Consider the following 19,935-nt stretch of genomic DNA (forward strand, 5'->3'; position numbering starts at 1 on the left):
TCACACTAATGTAACACATATGTGCAGAACTAGCATGACCAATGACTGCTGTTGGGGACAAAAGAATTTAATTTGGATAATTTATGAGCTCACAGTTGAGTGAAATATGAGAGTTGCATGGAAATTGTCAGCGGTTATAATCAGGCAAATAGTTTCACACAAACTCCAGCAAATTAGTGAGTTGTTTGTCTGATTTACAGCGGATGACGATTATATGTGTTGGTTATTAAGAGCAAAGTGTGATTCATGTCGCTCCCACCCTGAACCACAAATCTGTTTAATAGTTTCCCCAGTTTAATTAGAAATGGATTATAATGTAATCCATATGGTTTTACATCAATTTAATCTGTTTTTAATTGAAATGCTTCATTGTCTCTTTAAAGCTTCAACTGATGAACAATAGACCTTTTTCACGTTTCCGGGTTTCTCAGCATCAGAAGACGTCATAGTTGGGTAAACTTCTATAGCAGTGAATACCACAAATATATTTTTTTGCATTCTCATTTGCTCAAATCACAAAAGAAAAACTCAATGATAGTGTTTTCACTACTTCCAACAAAATGGAAAAAAAAAACAGAGCATCTGATAACGTCAGTAAAAAGAGAGAATGATGTCAAATTTCCCGTGACTTCCATGGACGCTGTATAAGCAACACCATCGCATTAGTTAACTATTTTTTGTAATTTGATGCAAAGGTAATATAATACAAAGTACAGGGTTATAAACGTACATACATTTAAAACTTTGGCGGATTTACGATGCTGATGACCGTTGAACACATCATCAGTCTTGTGAAAAAGGTCCATTACGAATCACAATAGTTGATCTAATGCAAAGTCCCAAGTCTGTTGGCTATTAATAGTAAAACTATTAACAAATATAAAAGTAAGGATGCAATAACACAAACAAAAAAACACAAACAAATCGTATCCACCTCTTTCTTGCCAATGTGTCTATCGATAGTCTTAGTTGTTTATGTATTATACTGTTTATGCTGGTGTTTTTTAATTCCTTTAAAAATGCTTTCATGAATTCACACATAAGCTTACTTTTTGTTTTGCCTACATTACACTAATTCCATTACAGTGTCATTATATTGTGCTGACCTTAGTAGCCATTTCCTTTTGTGCCAAAATAACAATAGCAAACGCCAGGGGTTCATCAGAGTTCATTTTTATTGCAGAGGGCTTCTGTCATGTTTAATAACTTCTCAAAAAAGAAAGGATGATTCACACCCACACAAACAGAAACACGCCCACGTGAAATCCCTCCACAGGGCCATGTAGGACTGGAGGCTGAATAGCAGAACACCAGCACCCTTGAGTCCTACAGTAAAAGTGCATAAACTATCTTCAAACTCCAGTCCTTCAATTTCATTCTTTCCGGTACACCTTCAGTCCAAGGACATGCATGTCCCCCATATCACATCAATGTTAGTGTATGTGAAATGTGTTATACAATGTCAACTGTGTCGAAACTGGAACAAATGTATCAGGTCTTCAGATAACTTTTTAAACGTTGCATAGTCTAAAACATTTTGTGGCACAAATTCACTCCCACTGCAAGTCCAAACAAAACCCTCACTTCATTATAAATAAATCTGCTCAAAAAATAAAGTTTTTTTTGTTCACCTCCTGCTTAGAAAGTGCTTTGAGTTTCCATAAATTCTATTTATCTAAATAACTCTCTCTCTCTGAGATCAACAGAGCTAGTTCTGCCCTGCATGCAGAAGTTTGCTGTGCTGAGAATGAGGTTAAAATTCATTTTGCATGGGCAATGCCTTCTTATTGAAACTCAGTCAAACCCTTCCTATTACTTTTGACCTCACCTGACCTTTGGCATCACAGCTGAGATTACGAATAAATCATTGATTGTTATATTCAATGCTTGGTTAACTTCACTGATTGTACAATCACGGGTTGAATGGGTGCCCTCTCAGAAAGGAAAACAGACCGCATGCAGAAGTGAAAATGTGTCGAAGCATTATAACGTTCTGATGATAATAAATGAAAGCATGTTGAAAAACAAGACACAAGAAATGTTGAAACACAACACAAAATCTGCTTTATATTACAGCACAAACAAGGCACATTTATGTAAAGAAGAGAGATGTGTCGTGTGTTTATAAGATGGGCTGAAGAAGTTAGCAAGGAGTGTCAAATAAAAAATAAATGCTGTGTTTAAATGAACATCATAAAGTCACTTGATTGACACTGCAAATTGAAATGAGATGGTCATAAAGAGATTACAGGGTAATAGATTGAGATTATAAATGAAGGGAACAGGAATGTGCGTAAATGGAATGAGAGAGTAAAACAGAACTCGTCCCTCACTCGCATTCGTTCTCACCCAGCACACTGAACATATTGAGAGTGAGACCCCTCCTGTCTGCTTTTACAGTATCATCTTCATCATCTCCATCAGCGTCCTCATCGTCATCAGCGTCTCGATCATTCTCTTCCTCCAGCTCTGAGCTGGACTCACCGTCCTCGTCCTCCCTCTCCCTGCACTCCTCCTCTTCATCCTTTCTTCCTTGCAGAGCGATGATCTCAGCCAAGTCTGGGTGGGATTCCCATTCATCTGAAGAAAAGGAAATTACACATCAAATCCTGGCCGCGTATCAGAATGAAGAGTGGTGGCCTAAAACAATCAGTGGTGACTTGACTCCTGACCTTTGCTTTGAGAATATCCTGGTGGCCGCATGCAGAGACAGAGTCGCCCATCGTTGGCTAACCGCAGGAGACTGTTGGCTGCTCGATAGACATCATTACGGGCCGCCTTAGCAGTCTTATACCCTCTCCTCTGAGCCCATGCTGTGAAATCAACACTTTTGAATACATGTGCACACAACACTGAATAAAAATGAAGTCATGTTCCTTTAATAAGAAATAGACAAATTTAAAGTCCGATAGTAAAAGTTTTGAGTACATTTAATAAATGTATCAGTGACATTTTAAAGATGATGAATTTAAAAACAATTTCTCGGAGAATTTACTGTGCTGACAGTTCAAGAGTAAAGCTAAAACGAATAATGCCAGACTAGTAAACCTTCACATATGTCCCATGCGGTCCAGTCCTGTGTATCAGGGTTGTGCTGTGGGCTCGGGTCAGGATGTGTCAGTTTCAATACGGAGAGGCAGTTGATCCTTTCACACAGGTATCCTACAGTACTATAAGGCTCCTGCAGCTGGGACACTGGATATATACCAGACAGGATCTGATTTGGGAAAATTATACACACATTCACACCCGAGTTATTTAACTCCCATGAATAATGAGGTATCATTCATCATGTGCCGTTTTTACCTGTAGTTGCTTGTCCACTTGGGAGGGGAAAATAAGCCCAGGACAGTCACATAGTTTAACAGTAGAGGTGAGGTAGTAAGTTTGAAAATATTTAGTGTGACCGGGGGTCCGAGATACGCTCACGACCTTCCGTCCAACCAGACTGTTCAGCACTGAGGATTTGCCTACATTAGGGAAACCTTTATGAAAAATTAAAAAAGTTATTTTTAGTCCTGCACATTAGGGAGATAATTCCCTTAATATATTGACACATTCTGTCATGCATTACACAGAACAGCAAATAACAGCAAACTAAAGGAATCTCACAAAACCTGTGTATAGCGTGATTGTAAGGGGCTGTTTATAAGTGTCTGCCAAATGCAGTTTTACCTATGCAGCCTAATGTGAGAACCCCATCTTTATAAAGTTCTTGCGTAGGGCTGTTCATTTCCATGGCAACGTCACTATGATGCTCCACCAACACAGATTCCAACCCATCCACAGTGTGATCCCCCTCAGTTCCCATGGCAACAGCATCTTTCTGGATCTTCTTCTCCCAGCTACTTAAATCCACTGAAAACAACAATCATCACTCCTTAGTTACTCACTATGCACTTTTACTCTGCCATATACAGAGTATTATATAGATTGTATCATCTCAGATAAATTGAATTGAGACTACATGAAATATTTTGCCATTGTCCAGTTAAGGGAAACTATGTTTCAAAAGCACCTTTCACATCCTCCCCATCTGCTACATAGGAAAAAGTGTCAAACATGCCACACTTCTTTTTTTGATTGAAAAAGTGCATAAAACCATGACGCACTTTCACGCAGAGATTGTATTCTGTACTGCATGTTCATTTAGTGCAAGGTAATCATTTTGAGGAAAGCTTTTTGGAGGAGGTTGCAGGTCACCTCTTCCTGCTGTGATCTCCTGACATGCCCTCATGATGTGGATTGGTCCTCCTGCCTGACTCCATCCAGCATTCTTTCTCATTCTCTTCTTCTGTAGAACTACACAGATTACAACAAAGAATGACTAAGAAACAAACAGAATCCAACCACGTTACAGAAAACACCCGATAATGAACAGACTCCCTCACCGGTGCTGTAGGGTTGTCCTGGGTGTGAGGTAAAGCAGATACAGTGCAGTTGGGGAAACTGTTTGGTCAGGTAGTGTTTCCATGCCAACACTAGAGGGGCAGGACACAAGTCCACTTTATTGAGAACTAGAATCATGCGTTTCTTTAACTCGTCTGTGAAGTAGTGATACAGAGCAGGAGAAAAATGTAGTACCTACAGAATGAGAGATAATGTTTGAACATACTGAATGTCAGTAATGCAAGCCCTTGTTACTCACCATTAATAATAAAAACATGTATATGACTCCTGAACCCATACTACACCTCCACCATTTTTAACACATACAAATCTGAACCTTTATCATTTGTCGTAACTACATATTAGATACAATCTCTGTCCCCACCTAGTGGTAGTTTAAGGGATGTTCACTTCAGTTTGTACAATTTGAGACTTCTCCTGTTTACTGTAATAGCTATACAATTTTGATGCTCTTTTGAAGGCTGCTAAAAGTTTTAACAGACGTTACAGTCACTACAGTCACACTCACTGGGTGTCTGATGTCCACTATGAGCAGAATGACATCAGACATCTCCATTACTCTCCACAGCTGCCTCCATGTCTGAGAGAGAGAGAGAGAGAGAGAGAGAGAGAGAGAGAGAGAGAGAGAGAGAGAGAGAGAGAGAGAGAGAGAGAGAGAGAGAGAGAAGAGAGAGAAAGAGAGAGAGAGAGAGAGAGAGAGAGAGAGAGAGATTATAAAACCAAATTATAAAAACACAAAAGGAAAAATATCTCATACAATGGACAGAAGCAACAGCTCAGCAAAGTAAATTGGAATGCTATCTGTCATTAAACAGAGAATATAAAGTTGCAGAATACATCAAAAGCGTATCAGACCCTAAACTAAGAGAAGTCTTGAGCATGTACAGGCACAGTGATCACAAGCTCACTGTAGAGATGGGCAGACAGACAGACATGGACACCAAGAGAAGAGCGACTGTGTCCACACTGCACATAGAATCAAGTGGAAACAGAGCTGCACTTTTTAACCTCATGTCCAAACTATACACACATCAGAGAAACATTCTTCCCCCAGTTTACAAACCAGTTTCAACAAAAGGACAAGATTTCATACATACTGGGAGAAAACTCAATAAGATCAAACCTAGCTGCAAGATATGTCAAGTCCAGCCAGCATAACAGAACAAAACACTGTACAACACACACAAACTGACACTATATGACAGGATCCTGTCACTCTCACTGAGAACTTGAATCAATACTTTGCTCTTATTCTGTTTATATAATAGTATACACTCACCTAAAGGATTATTAGGAACACCTGTTCAATTTCTCATTAATGCAATTATCTAATCAACCAATCACATGGCAGTTGCTTCAATGCATTTAGGGGTGTGGTCCTGGTCAAGACAATCTCCTGAACTCCAAACTGAATGTCAGAATGGGAAAGAAAGGTGATTTAAGCAATTTTGAGCGTGGCATGGTTGTTGGTGCCAGACGGGCCGGTCTGAGTATTTCACAATCTGCTCAGTTACTGGGATTTTCACGCACAACCATTTCTAGGGTTTACAAAGAATGGTGTGAAAAGGGAAAAACATCCAGTATGCGGCAGTCCTGTGGGCGAAAATGCCTTGTTGATGCTAGAGGTCAGAGGAGAATGGGCCGACTGATTCAAGCTGATAGAAGAGCAACTTTGACTGAAATAACCACTCGTTACAACCGAGGTATGCAGCAAAGCATTTGTGAAGCCACAACACGCACAACCTTGAGGCAGATGGGCTACAACAGCAGAAGACCCCACCGGGTACCACTCATCTCCACTACAAATAGGAAAAAGAGGCTACAATTTGCACGAGCTCACCAAAATTGGACAGTTGAAGACTGGAAAAATGTTGCCTGGTCTGATGAGTCTCGATTTCTGTTGAGACATTCAAATGGTAGAGTCAGAATTTGGCGTAAACAGAATGAGAACATGGATCCATCATGCCTTGTTACCACTGTGCAGGCTGGTGGTGGTGGTGTAATGGTGTGGGGGATGTTTTCTTGGCACACTTTAGGCCCCTTAGTGCCAATTGGGCATCGTTTAAATGCCACGGCCTACCTGAGCATTGTTTCTGACCATGTCCATCCCTTTATGACCACCATGTACCCATCCTCTAATGGCTACTTCCAGCAGGATAATGCACCATGTCACAAAGCTCGAATCATTTCAAATTGGTTTCTTGAACATGACAATGAGTTCACTGTACTAGAATGGCCCCCACAGTCACCAGATCTCAACCCGATAGAACATCTTTGGGATGTGGTGGAACGGGAGCTTCGTGCCCTGGATGTGCATCCCACAAATCTCCATCAACTGCAAGATGCTATCCTATCAATATGGGCCAACATTTCTAAAGAATGCTTTCAGCACCTTGTTGAATCAATGCCACGTAGAATTAAGGCAGTTCTGAAGGCGAAAGGGGGTCAAACACCGTATTAGTATGGTGTTCCTAATAATCCTTTAGGTGAGTGTATATAGTGTATATATAGATACTTATATACTTTTATTTTATTTTTTATCTTAATCTGGATTTGTGCAGAATGTTTATATTTAATTTCCCTGTGCTTTGGCAATGTATCTTGAGAGAAAGAGAGAGAGAGAGAGAGAGAGAGAGAGGGGCCATGAAGTCAATCACAAAGGAAGCAAAAAAATTAAAGGTTTTAAAGGAGCCATGAATTAAAACCACAATTTTAACCCGAGATTTTGTTGTATAAGAGGGAATCGTATTCAAGCGAACATCCTGTAAGTGTCAGAACTGAAAACGCCCTTGTTACTGAAATTACAACTGTTATTGACACCAGGCTCAGCGAACGGCAGGTCCTGGAATGCACCTATCTATGACAGGTTGAAAACCGCCTCCACAGAAAAATATCAAGGACTACTTCTCTAGCCCCGCCCACTGGTTCGCGAATGACTTTAGCCACACATAGTACACACTCCCGCATTTGTGATGATCGACAAACTGGTAACCATAGCGACATATTTTTCGTCTAAAGATTTGTTTTGTCCGTCAGTTTAAACTAAACTGCTGTGTTGTGTTTATGCTCGGAAGGCTCCATCACACAGCGCTCTTTTGCTGTGTTGCCGTGTTTGTTATTAATAAGCGCTTTTATGCTTGTCGTTTGGTCTTAGATCAAAAATCGGCACTTAGGTCTTAATAAATGGTCTGTTGCACATTTTAAGAATTTTTGGTCTTATAAAATATATAAACAATTCGCATTTTAAGGTTTGTTTTTGTCTCGTCTTTATTTGCTTATTTTTCTGTGAAGATCTGGCAACCCTGTCACTTTAGCGAAGGGCTCTCGAGAGCGGCTAGCCCCGTGTCATATGTGCAAAAGTGAGGACTTGTTTCACTATTATTTTTATTTAGAGCGACCAAGCAACAAACATGCAATATTGTGCAGCGCCTGGTTGTGGAAGAACACAGTCTCTTCCTTTGGATTCTGATATTAGGAATGTGTGGTTGAAGTTTACTTTTAAGTACGTTCCTGCTCACATGGGTGAAACATTGAGCATTTGTTCGCGTCATTTCACCATGGATTCCTTTGTGAACAAGGCGCTGGATTTGCGGAGAGACTAAAATTAAAAAGCAGTGCTGTGCAGTCAATATTGAATCAGACAGGAATGGCGCAGCAATCTTACGTGAGTAAAACATATTTGTACTATGCGTCACTGTTGCTTTGTTAGAGCTCGCTTGATATGTCCTGATAATGTGTAACCTAACGTTACGTGTCTAACCAAATTCACAGAAGGCTCCAACTAAGTTTACTACACAAACTGCTATCCAATCATAGCAGTGGGCGTTTACTTCCAAGTCTTCAATGCAGGCACGCCCATTTAAACAGAGCGTTTGACGAGACGGCTTCAAAACCAGGGTAGAAAACAGCCTATATTACTTATTGATTTTGATTTTTTCGAATGCAAAAACCACGCGAACGTCATAAGTAGACCTCATACAACAGTATATAAAACAAGCTCAGTTCAGGACACCTTTAAAGGCATGTTTAGTTGTTATTTGCAAGAGTACTATACAGGCTCTCTGAATGAGACATTCTTAATCCTTCACATTCTTTCAGATAAGCCTTCATGTTTGGCTCACTAAAGCAAAAGAATATTTTTTTCTTTGACTGAAATATTGCAGGTCTGTAGTTTTGTTTTTTTTGGTTAAAAAATGTCAACCTTTTAGCTTTTTTACTAATTCTTTTCAGCTGTGTCTGGGGGCTGATAAAGTTAAAAACCCTACTTTTATTAAGCTGAATAATAACTTACTACAGCGCTGCTCCTTTTTCCTGCTGTTTTAGATGTAAACAAGGCAACATGATCAAGTGTAACAGTTTTGAGAAGAGAAAGGGCTATATGAAGAATTTGTGGCCAAACAGATGCTCAAAAATCAAATTTCAGCTGTGATGATGATTATTTTGTCCGAAAGTACATCAGCTCTGTCTTCTCTAACGGAACATGCCTCACCTCCAGATTGTGCTCAAAGTGGCTGAGGGTACCAGGGGGGTTCTTGGAGTAAAGAGCCTGCAGATACTCCTGAAATGATTTCTCCTCTTTCCGCAGCAGCGCCTCTCTTTGCATATCATAATGCCATGAGGGCCGTCGTGGGAAATTGAGGCCTGTGGTTAAAAACAATGAGAGTTAAATAAAAAAAGTTGATTAAAATGTCTACGAAAGCAAGAACATGTGACTTAAGCGGTAGTCTTGTCACACACAGTGAAGCTAGTAGTTTAACTAGGTTTCTCGGTAGAGGGCTTTTTAAGGACTTTTATATTTTCTGACAAAAAGTAATATCCTGACTAATTACTTCTGTAAAATTATTTTCCTCAAATTTAACATATACATACAAGTATTACTTTAACATTGTGCAATTACAATGCATGCCCAGCTCCCCAAATACCTTTGTCCTCTGGGTAGATGTGGTTTATATCAATCTCTAGTTCGCTCTCTGGCACGGGCTTTATGATTTTCTGCATTGCTATTTTCTTCCTCCTCTCCACCTCCTCTTTGCTCTCCTTCTCAAAATGCAAATGATATCTAAAAACAGCCCATTATAATGTTAACAAACAGGAAGACACATGCCTGCCAGAAAAAAATGATTCATGTTCAATTAACAGGACAACTCTAAACTGACGTTTTCACCCGCCCCGACTCACCTGTTGGGGTCATATTGCCCATCGCTGGTGCCAGGCTGGTGGTTAATCCTCTTGATGTCTGTCGTCTCGCTGTCTGATGTGTCTGACTGCCTGTCTCTGCATCTCTCCACACTGGCATTTCTGCTGCTGTGACTTGAGCCCGGTTCTCCTGCAGACACATGCACATAGAAGATTCAAAGAATGTTTATTGAACATATATTAAATATATATCAAATATGAAAAATATTACACTTAATATTCCTAGTAGAAGGCCTAGATGTTTTTTCTTTCATTTAATTTTACAAGATCATTTTTACAATGATCACAATATAATTTTAGGGCTTAGTGGTTTTACTGTATTTAGACCCCCTTTCAACATTTAATTCAGTCTGCCTTACTGCGTATTGATCCCTTTGTTGTTGTGTTAAGTAACTTCACGCTGAGTCTGCGCACTTAAATACCGCATAACACAAGCGCCAGCTTCAGCACAACACGAGCTGCAAAAACAGCTAGGTTTTCAGTCATTTAGTTCAGCATTATCTCACTTAAACCAACCAACCAAATCTATTTATCAAAATAACTGCGCGAATGTTTTACGTTCAACCTGTTAGAAACAAAGCTGTTTACATGACAGTCAACACACATAAATACCATGCATGCATGTGTCCATGCTTGTTTTTTCCCTCAAATGACAAGTCGCACTGTCAGCTGTATGTGAAATTTGGCTTCACACATGTACAATAACTTACGTTATAAGCAGCATACGTCACGTTAGCTAAATGTGTGACAGTTCATATCGGGTTAACAGTACAGTTACGTTATCACACAACAAATATGTAAAAGAAAGTGAGTCACGTAACGTTAGCTAAATAAAAACACGAGACATGTCCAACGCGTCGAGCGCTAACTCAGCTCAGCTAACGTTAGGCTAACATAACACCAACAATCACAAACCTCTCTTCTTCTCGCGTTTCACCTGCAGCTGCTTTTTCTTCTGTTTGTTACTGAAAGGCTTTTTGCGTGGCATGTTCTCATAAGTCCAAAGAAAAAAAAAGAAAATCACAAGGGCGAGTCCAACACTGCTCGCTCAATATTTACACTCGTGAAGTTTCTCCGCTACTCTCAGTGGGCGGAGCTTACGCAGCAAGTTTAATGAGGATGGCAGGAAGTACAGTACTGAAAAAAAACAACTGAATATTATTTGAAAGCTAATTGTATGTTGGCATGATGTGGTTTATTTTCTATATTTTCTATGTTCAATTTCAATTAAAAAACTATTGATTATTACATTTTCGTCGTACTTTAAAGTTTTTTTGTTTTCATCAAAATTTGTTCAAATGTATCAAATGAACAAACAATAAAACCAAAACGAAAAATAAAGCTTTTTATGAACAAAGCGTGTTTTAGTCCACTAGAAGTTCAGAAGTTACGACCAAAATGGCAAAATAAAATTGTCATCAAATAAACACAAAGCAACATAAATGACTTAACATTGATTAAAAAATTATGATTACGCCTATTCTTGTTTTTTTTTTTAATTTCAGAAACCACAATTTCTCTAAGCCTTTGTAATGGTGAGTTCGCTGGTTTGAGGCCTGCCTTCTTTCTTTTCTCACTGAACACTGGGGAACCTAATCTGACAGCAACATTCTTAGTTGTCAGATAAGGTTCAACTGCTTTGATTGAAAAATGTTGTGCTTTAAAGCTGAAACTCTGAGAACCTACTTCTTGTAGTTTTGAGAGTCAGTAGTGTAAATCTGACAAGTGTGAACTTTCTATCTCATGGAACACAGGGGGGACGGTATCTGACAGCAAAATTTTCACCTTCATACTGAAGGCCTGGGAACTTTGGCCGCTTTCTTTGGTCAAGGCCGGCCCAAGAGGCCATATGACTGATAGGTAAAGCAACCAGTCACATTTTGTTTTGTGCCACGTCATGTTTAGAGGTGTGGAAATGTCCCTGCAGTAACAGACCGGTGTACATTCACGAACGTGTCAAAAGTTAACAGCAACAACAAAGTTTATGAGTAAATGATGACATCATTTTCATTTTTGGGTGAACATCACTTTAAAGTTCTCAATGAAAGTGGTTGACAAATTCTACCTTAAAAATAAACTTTATATTGGGGTTGCCTGTGTTGGAAGAGTCCGGGTGGGGGGGGTCACATGTCTAAAAACCATGTTGTGTGGGTCAGAATATTGGACATAAATTAGTAATTTTTGGAAAACTACTGTTGCAAAGTTGCCTAGGTCTGGATGCAAAGTATTTCATTCACACAAAATAATTCACTCTATTTTCCATATTGTATTACTTGGATGGCCGACAAAGTATAAGCTGTTGATGTACATGTATGTACGTTTAAGAAGACCAAGTCGGACAGCCACAGGCACAACAAAATCATACTTTTTATTTTTAATATTTTGTTTCAAAAGGATTATTTCACACCAAGCTGTTTTGTTTAGAAGTTTGGGTGTATTTTCACAGTTGTTACTTTGATAATATACTAATAACAAAGTAATAGCAGAGCATTGCATGTCATCTGTGGATGTGAATAGTAAACAGTAACCTATTAAGCAGAAACCATCTGATTCATATTTGCAACCAGTTTAGTTGACACAAATATTTTTGTCCTATTCCTTGATATGTTTACTCACACACAGACAATACACTTGACAATCATATACACATATTTTTCTGTTTTACACAAATGCCTGCAAATTCCCTTTTAATATAAAAAAATCCAACAATTCCATCTATAATGTGCAAGTCAGACACTAAATATTTTCATTCTCGTTTTTAGTAACAATAATGTTGATGGTGCAGCGATCGTACAAACATCTACAGATGACCAAACAAACAGAATAAACCAAAGCCTGGATACCGACTTAAGATATGACCTGTGTATCCAATGAAGCAGCCACAGTCTTAAAGGAAGCTTTTGCGAGGAAGATTAGGATTACAGTAAATAAATGTTTGAAAAATTCTAGGCAAGAAAAAAAAAGTCTTTGTCCTTAGCGATTTCTTCACTTCCATTGAAGTCCCCATCCATAATTTGCATCTTCATACAATTAGGAAGGCATTGAGTAAAAAGGAAATATGTTCACATCCACAGCTTTTTGATAGTTTTTTAAATCTCCAAAGTTTCATCCCTCGCTCCATGGGATTTCTCATGAGTTCAGGTGTTCCACCTGTATAGCCGACGCCTCCACAGTGATGCAGAGGTCTTTGTGAGGCAAGATATCAGACACACTGACAGTTTTATACTGCACATCTGAAGAAGTCACCAATTTGTATGGGTTGAGGTCAAACACGCATGGCACACCAGTCGTCAGGCTAAAGCTGTCGCTCCTTTCAGCTTGGCTTTGCTTGTCTTCGTCTGAATCTCCTCCACCAGCGTGTCCAGGGCTGTGACTTGGTTGGGTCGACCCAAGCGGAGATTGAACCAGATCGGGGGCGTGTTTGTGCAAGTGTTTCATCAAATACGTCTCCTATACACGGAAGACAAAGATAGATACACATACAGTAAAGATTATTTTAAGATAAACAGTATATTAGCAATGCTGTTGTTTTTTAATAAAGTGTGAGATTGGGTGAAAATGGCTGTACCGAGGTATAAGTGCGATTGCATAGACCACAGGAGTAGAGTTTAGCATGCTTAACCGTGTGAGTGGACAGATGAACTTCCAGGCTGGCTGCATCTACATAACCACGGTTACAGTGGTGACACTTGTACGGTTTGTCCTTGTTGTGCTGACGTCGATGAGACTGCAAATGATTGAGAGAAATAAACATTTAACAAGCTATGAATTAATTGGCCTCATGACAGAGCCAAGTAAAAGAAACAGTTAACCGAGTTGCATTTACAAAAGAGTTAAATGACAGAACGACAGATTCTTCTCACCTGAAGGTTGGAGAGCTGAGTGAAAGACTTCTCACAGCCTGGGTGAGTACATTTGTATGGCCTGTCTCCGGTGTGGATCCTGAACAGCGACAAATGTCAAGAGGTCAACGGAAAACTTACAGACAGTTCACCAAAGAAAACCCCCCAATGTCCTAGCTGCTCTTTAACGTAAAATTAAAGTGGAAAAGCTTGGACACTTTGTTATGAATATCTTTTTTTGTGTTAATGTGATTTTGCAAGACATGAAGATATATTGACAAAAAATGTATTTGGGGAAAAAATCTGTTTGATTAAAAACACAGTCTAACAAGATGCCATGAAAGAATTATATAGACATGTCCTGTGTGTTACCTGTGGTGTTGCTGTAAGTGACTGAGTTGTCTGAAGGTCTTCTGGCAGAAGGAACAGCCGTACGGTTTCACTCCTGTGTGTATTCGTACATGCTGGGCAAGATAACTTGTGTTGGCGAATGATTTCGTGCAATGAGGACACTTATGAGGTTTGGTTTCTGTGTGGTTTCTGTAAGGAGACAAAAATAGAGAAACATGGTTGCCCATGAGCCGATTTAATTATAAAAAGAACTCATGATTCATTTATAAAAACCACACAAATCTTAGACATGACAATATTCTTGATTTTTCTCTTCACACACTCTTCTGGCCTTTCTTAGGTGGCCCCTATGAGTACAGCCAATACTCAAAAGTGTGTGGTGCAATGGTGTGGTACAATTCAGCGGCATGCATCGAAGGTTTCGGATGTGTTTGAGTGAGGTCACGGAAAGGGTAGATCAATCTCTCAAAAGACATTTGCACTTAATCCACACAGGCACCATGCAGCAGCACTTCCCATTACCATGTCCAACTGAGTTCAAGAGTGGACAAAACCTTTATGTGACCTCTATTTCAAGAAAGCAGAAGCACATAAAGCTTCTGTACAGTTATGGGACAATGATGTAGAGTCAAAGAAACCTGCACATCCAATGACAGCTGCAATTTTAGCTTAACTCTCAAGTGAACTGGGGAGTGTGTACGTGCATGTGATAAAGTTTGAGTATTCTGCAGGAAGAAAAAATGTGCCAGAAGAGCAATGAATTACAAAAACATAACTAGACAAAGGGACTAAATCTTAAATTATACGTCATCCTTTCTGTCAGAAAATCCTGACAACCTTTCATAACAATCTTCAGAATTCTCTGCAATTATTCATCCAGTATAACAGCGAAAGACCTATTTCAGATGCACCGTCCGTAACACTCAGCTATAACTACCTTCGCAATTATACACACTGTGGTATATAATTACACAGTCCATTATACATTAAGTTACAGATAAGCAAACCATCCGCAGAATGTGTTGCTATAGCAACAAGCAGAAGAGGTGTCAAAGTATCCAACATGACTTTATCAAAACCATGGGTGGAATACAAACATTACATGTTTTTGGACTCATGCACTTCTACTTGGAACACAATGAAACAAAACACTGGATGCTGAGGTCTCGAAAAGCACGTTTGTCGCCCAGACTTCCTAACAAGACGAACTACATTTACCTCACTGTACAGTCCTATAACACTAATAACACGCTGAAATGGGCTTCAACAGTACTTTATGACACTTATAGACATAGTTCAACCAAAAATAAAAATCTTGTCATTACTTATTCACCATCAAGTCAGTCAAAACATGTATATGACTCTCTTATGTGGAACACAAAAGAAGATATTTTGAGAAATGTCTCAGTGGTTTTGTTTCCACACAATGGAGGACAACGGGAGCCAATGTTAAGTGGTTTGTTATGTTTTATAGTATGTTCTACAGAAGAAAGAAAGTAATATAGGTTTGGAATAACATAAGGGTGAGTAAATGAAGAAAAACTTTTCACTATTGGTTAAACTATCCCTTTAAGTACAAGTACAAAAATTGTGCAGATGGAACACATGTCCTATCTGTAAACCTCCCTGAGCTTCCTCAGTCATTTCCATGCTCAATGCTTTGACACAAATCTGCCAGCGCACATACACTGCAACGCTCCTGCGCTAGGCAAAAAATCCACCACATACACTCTCCATCACCCGCCAGCTTTGCCACAGACACCCACACACAAACACACACTAGAGGTGCGTTTCAGAGTACCGTGTGTGCTGCTGTAAGTGACTGAGCTGTCTGAAAGCCTTCTGGCAGTAGGAGCAGGTGTAGGGCTTGGCACCGCTGTGGATGCGGATGTGCTGGGTCAGGTAGCTGGTGTTAGCGAAGGATTTGGAGCAGTGCGGACACTGGTGAGCTTTCACCTCCGTGTGCGACTTGGAGTGCAGCTGCATGTCTGACTTACTGCAAAACGTCAAACCACAAATCCGGCACCTACAGACAGAAAAACACACACGCACAGACGGAGGTATGAAAGGAGGAGGAGGAGAACATGGGAGAAGATAAAGTGCAGATGTAAAATGGGATAAAGTATGAAGTTACAAGCATGAAGCATCAATAGCAATAATTGAAATGAGATGAGATGAAAAAAAAAACCAGAGGAAAAGGCCAGAATTACAAGTGCAGATGGGCAATAAATGAGCGAGCAAAGGGAAAAAAGTGAGAGAGAGAGAAAGAGGTGACAGCACATTTGTGTGTAGCTGAGGAAAGCCGTAGTTGCACATGCTGCTGAGCAGGACAACACAATTTCTACTCAAGCACAGCAAATAAACAAAACACACTTGTTGCGAAGCCTTGGAAGCTGGCGAGTGTGTGTGTGTCAACCGGAAGGGCCATGCGTTGCTGCAGTATGAAAATGGTGTTGCTTAGGAATCTCTGATTCTGTCTTTGCCTTTCTGTTAGATTGTAAGAAACACACCGTTTGCATACTGAGCCATGAACTCCATGAAAAACCCCTACCTGTATGTTTTTCCGCCCTCCTTCCCAACATGCCCTTGTTCTGAAGAGAGACTGTAGAGGTTGGCAGAATGATGCTGGGATGAAAAAAGAACTCAGTCAAGCATCTGTATTTACAGCTGTGACCATTTTTAATTGTATAATATTCTATTTTTACTTATATACTATCTGTGTATTGTATTGAACTGTAATGGTCTGCTGTTATTGTTTCTGTGTACTGGAAGCTCCTTCTGTCACAAAAACAAATTCCTAGCATGTGCAAAAATACTTGGTAACAAAGCGCTTTCTGACTTCTGACCTTAGGATTTCTCTGCATACCTGTCCTGCAAGGCCTAAAATCAATGGATCTGCCCCAGAAGTCGAGCCAACCAACGATAGTGTGGATTTTTTCTTTCTGCCCCTTTTCCCTGTTATCGGTATGACAACCGGTGAGCAGGGCACCGATTCATTTTTCTTGTCTGGTGGAGTCATGAAAGGCAAGGTAAAATACTTTCATTATGTGAGCCAAGATTGATGTGGCAATAAAAATATATCTGGCAGCATCTCAAGCAAATTAGTACACTTTATGACAAAATGACACACATACAGTGAAAAGTTAAAGGCTTCTATATTGCAATGTTCTAATGTAACACAAATCATTAGAAAGTGAATTAAAAGTGAATTAAAGTTTGAATTATCGGCAAAGCAATCAGAGTGAAAAGTTACATGAGAAAACCTCCCACGAACCCCATACATTCAAGATTTTCCTATGTGGCCATTTGAACCCCACATTAAAACATGTGACCCTGCCTCTGTTCTTTACATGATGTAGGATGACTGTATGTTGAAAAATCACCAACAAACAAAAAATAAACTGAATAAAATGATTGCCCCTAAAGAAAAAGGAGGATTGGGCCTTCCGGATTCTAGATTATATCATTTGTCATTTGCTTTTGCAAAAATAGCTAAATATTGGGATCAGGAAAGGGATAGAAACGACTGCATGAATGTTGAATATAACATATGTGCACCTTTTAATCCCATTGACGTATCTCTCAGTCTACTTTAAATACTACAAACCCTGTTATTATTCATACTAGAGATCTTTGGGTTAGAATACATAAAATATTCAAATGATCTCACTATTTGCAAGAATATTCTTCATTATGGCATAATCCGGCAATTCAAATCGGTAAAAAAATGATTTATTGGCAGTACTGGCACCAGCAAGGTATAAGTAAAATTGGCGATTTGTATGAGAAAGGTGTGTTAAGGTCTTATAAAAATTTAACGAAGAGTTACAACCTAGTAGGAAAAGAAAACTTCTGCAAGTTTCTACAGATACGTAATTGTATATTGTCTGGAGTTGGCCCCATGGAGGACACTCCTATCCTAAGATATTTTTAAAAAAACAAGAATCTCATAAATCTTCACATTTATATCAAATGGTAAACTCCTTTAGGGGTAATGATTTGGGAAATTTAAGGACCGTTTGGCAGAGAGACATTGATGAAGAAATTGATCCAGAAAAATGGTCCAGCAAACTGGGAGGTTGTGGCAAATACATAAAAGAAGCAAGGGGGAAGCTCACTCAATATAAGATAATTCACAGATATTATCACACTCCGGTAAGATTACATAGGATGAAATTATTGTGATGCTGTATTCTTTTATCCACTCACCTTACCAAAAAAAGCAATAAATGACTTGAATTATAAAAAAACAAGATTTAACTTAGTTTTCACAGGCAGGATCCCATATTTTCTAATGTTATAACAGTAAGCAGTGTAGATTGAGACGTGCATTACCTGTCTGTACTGTTATCATAGTGGTGGATGGATGTCCAGGAATAAGGGACTGGGCAGAGGACACCGGAGACACAAAAGTGACCAAACCCGCTAGACAGAGTGAGAAAGTAAAAGAAGAAATTGAAGAAGAGTCCTAGCAGTGTTAAAGAATGAGAAACTAAGAACCAGAGAGTTTGTACCATTCACACATACAGTACCTGCTGTCATGATGCCTGTGTGGGTCGATGGTACCGGCACTACCGTGATACTGTGTGAGGAATGGGATGGTTGCATCTGCTCCTGTTTTAGTGTTCTTACACCCCCAGCAACCGCAGTCGCTGGGTCGTGGGCGAGGCCATGTGAGTAGGTGGGGCTTTTATCCTGACCCAACTGCTCCTTTACCTTATTGAGAAATACAGCATTCTCAATCTAAAAGGTAAACACAGAAATGGATTATCCCAGTGAGAACAATTAAAGGTTTAACATGTGATCATGTATTTTATAAGCAGCTCTAAAGTGGCAACTTAAAGGTATTTGCATAATAGATGTGGTTGAGTAGGTCACTGTTTGCTCACCTGACCCTGCACAGGAGACCAGAAGTATGAGGAATTAAAATGGGAGTCTTCCATCACCCCTGAACAACACACAAAAACTTCTGATAAGAAAAAAAACACTATGCACACATTGCAACCTTTGACCTTTTGAAGTGATGGGGCAAGAGGTTAAGGAAAGGGAAGACTTGTTGGTGGGATGTGAGAAGTCTGGTGCATGTTATTATATGACCGTGCATATTATATGACAGATTCAGTAAGAAAAACAACAAAAGTATTTAAAATGCATGTAGTGTATTTTAATAATACACTATATGTCAATAATACATATTATGAAATATATTAACTAATATCTTGACTAATTACAGCAAAAATATACAAATTTGACCCAGATTTATGACAATGTATGGAGAAAACTTTCCCGTGGCTCAGTGGTTAGAGCATGACGCTAGCAACGCCAAGGTCATGGGTTCGATCCCAGGGGATTGCACATAGTCAAAAACAAATGTATAGTACAATGCAATTTAAGTCGCTTTGGATAAAAGCGTCTGCCAAATGTGAAAACATTTATTCGGCTTATATTAACTAACGTAGGGTAATTGTTATGGCGCTTAACGTTACATACAGTAACTCCTGTCGCTGGATGTCATATATCATTTTATTGCAGAGAATGTGCTTTTCTGCTTTTGCTTTGCTCATAGCCAGAGTCGGTAGTTTGACCATATAATAAAGCGGTCAAATATTTAATAGAAAATATCCAATTATATCCTATTTAAATAATTGAATATTACTGACAGGCTGGGTCAAATCTTCAATAACGAAGGCGGACCTGCAGCCCACTGCATGACGTGACCCGGGCACTCACTCCGTTGATCACTTCTGATGAAATGAAAAGGAAAGGCGAAAAAAAATAGAAAAAAAACAGAACAAGTGAGGGAGAAAACGTCGACGTTGGGATCGAGGCGGATTCACACACAGACTTCCGGCACGAGTGTCGGCGATCGGGCGACAGCAGCTCACATCAACAGCCAACAAAACAAGCTTTAAAGTGAAAAATAAAGACCGATTACCAGCTCTTAAGACTTTTGCTTCGCCCGCCGGGGATTTCCTACTATCGGGATAATTTGCGAAGTTTTTCCTAAACCAACCGATTGGAGAAATCAAATAATTTGTTCCTTCCTTGTGTGTTTTTTTTCTATTTTTTCTTTTCTCACGGAGTTGGCCGAACTGTCTGCACGGCACTTCCTTCTAACGGAGCGAGCGCTTCGTGT

At 39.4% G+C, this 19,935-nt stretch overlaps 2 protein-coding genes across 4 annotated transcripts; both read right to left on the bottom strand.

Moving 5' to 3' along the window:
• Nucleotides 1-1,133: 1,133 nt before the first annotated feature.
• gnl1 (guanine nucleotide binding protein-like 1) lies at nt 1,134-10,687 on the bottom strand. The gene is made up of 12 exons (XM_057340856.1): nt 10,522-10,687; nt 9,589-9,736; nt 9,333-9,469; nt 8,900-9,051; nt 4,919-4,990; nt 4,392-4,584; nt 4,204-4,302; nt 3,676-3,858; nt 3,307-3,485; nt 3,049-3,217; nt 2,673-2,813; nt 1,134-2,580 (listed from the first exon to the last, which is right to left on the bottom strand). The coding sequence occupies exons 1-12, from the start codon at nt 10,592-10,594 to the stop codon at nt 2,330-2,332; spliced, it is 1,797 nt and encodes a 598-aa protein (XP_057196839.1). The 5' UTR covers nt 10,595-10,687; the 3' UTR covers nt 1,134-2,329.
• A 1,272-nt stretch (nt 10,688-11,959) lies between these two features.
• On the bottom strand, nt 11,960-19,843 carry znf384b (zinc finger protein 384 b). Of its 3 annotated transcripts, none has more exons than XM_057340871.1 (11): nt 19,735-19,843; nt 18,689-18,747; nt 18,332-18,542; nt 18,135-18,224; nt 16,666-16,805; nt 16,351-16,424; nt 15,601-15,825; nt 13,821-13,988; nt 13,470-13,548; nt 13,175-13,333; nt 11,960-13,056 (listed from the first exon to the last, which is right to left on the bottom strand). In XM_057340871.1, the coding sequence occupies exons 2-11, from the start codon at nt 18,740-18,742 to the stop codon at nt 12,736-12,738; spliced, it is 1,521 nt and encodes a 506-aa protein (XP_057196854.1). In that variant the 5' UTR covers nt 18,743-18,747; nt 19,735-19,843; the 3' UTR covers nt 11,960-12,735. The 3 variants fall into 3 exon arrangements, with proteins under 3 accessions (XP_057196854.1, XP_057196855.1, XP_057196856.1); XM_057340872.1 differs by lacking the exon at nt 19,735-19,843 and adding an exon at nt 19,460-19,570; XM_057340873.1 differs by lacking the exon at nt 15,601-15,825.
• Between the last annotated feature and the right edge of the window lie 92 nt (nt 19,844-19,935).

Source organism: Triplophysa rosa, linkage group LG8, assembly GCF_024868665.1.
Source record: "Triplophysa rosa linkage group LG8, Trosa_1v2, whole genome shotgun sequence".
NCBI classification, from domain to species: domain Eukaryota; kingdom Metazoa; phylum Chordata; class Actinopteri; order Cypriniformes; family Nemacheilidae; genus Triplophysa; species Triplophysa rosa.

Bases quoted from the DNA above. Each gene is read 5' to 3' on its own strand.
- gnl1 (XM_057340856.1), bottom strand. From the start codon at position 10,594: ATGCCACGCAAAAAGCCTTTCAGTAACAAACAGAAGAAAAAGCAGCTG. The intron at 4,991-8,899 runs GTGAGGCATGTT...TCTCTCTCTCAG, and splicing joins ACTTTGAGCACAATCTGGAG to ACATGGAGGCAGCTGTGGAG. The intron at 3,859-4,203 runs GTGACCTGCAAC...TGTTGTTTTCAG, and splicing joins GGAGATCACAGCAGGAAGAG to TGGATTTAAGTAGCTGGGAG.
- znf384b (XM_057340871.1), bottom strand. From the start codon at position 18,742: ATGGAAGACTCCCATTTTAATTCCTCATACTTCTGGTCTCCTGTGCAG. The intron at 16,806-18,134 runs GTAATGCACGTC...TGACTCCACCAG, and splicing joins TATGATAACAGTACAGACAG to ACAAGAAAAATGAATCGGTG. The intron at 13,989-15,600 runs GTACTCTGAAAC...GTCTCCTTACAG, and splicing joins CACTTACAGCAGCACACACG to AAACCACACAGAAACCAAAC.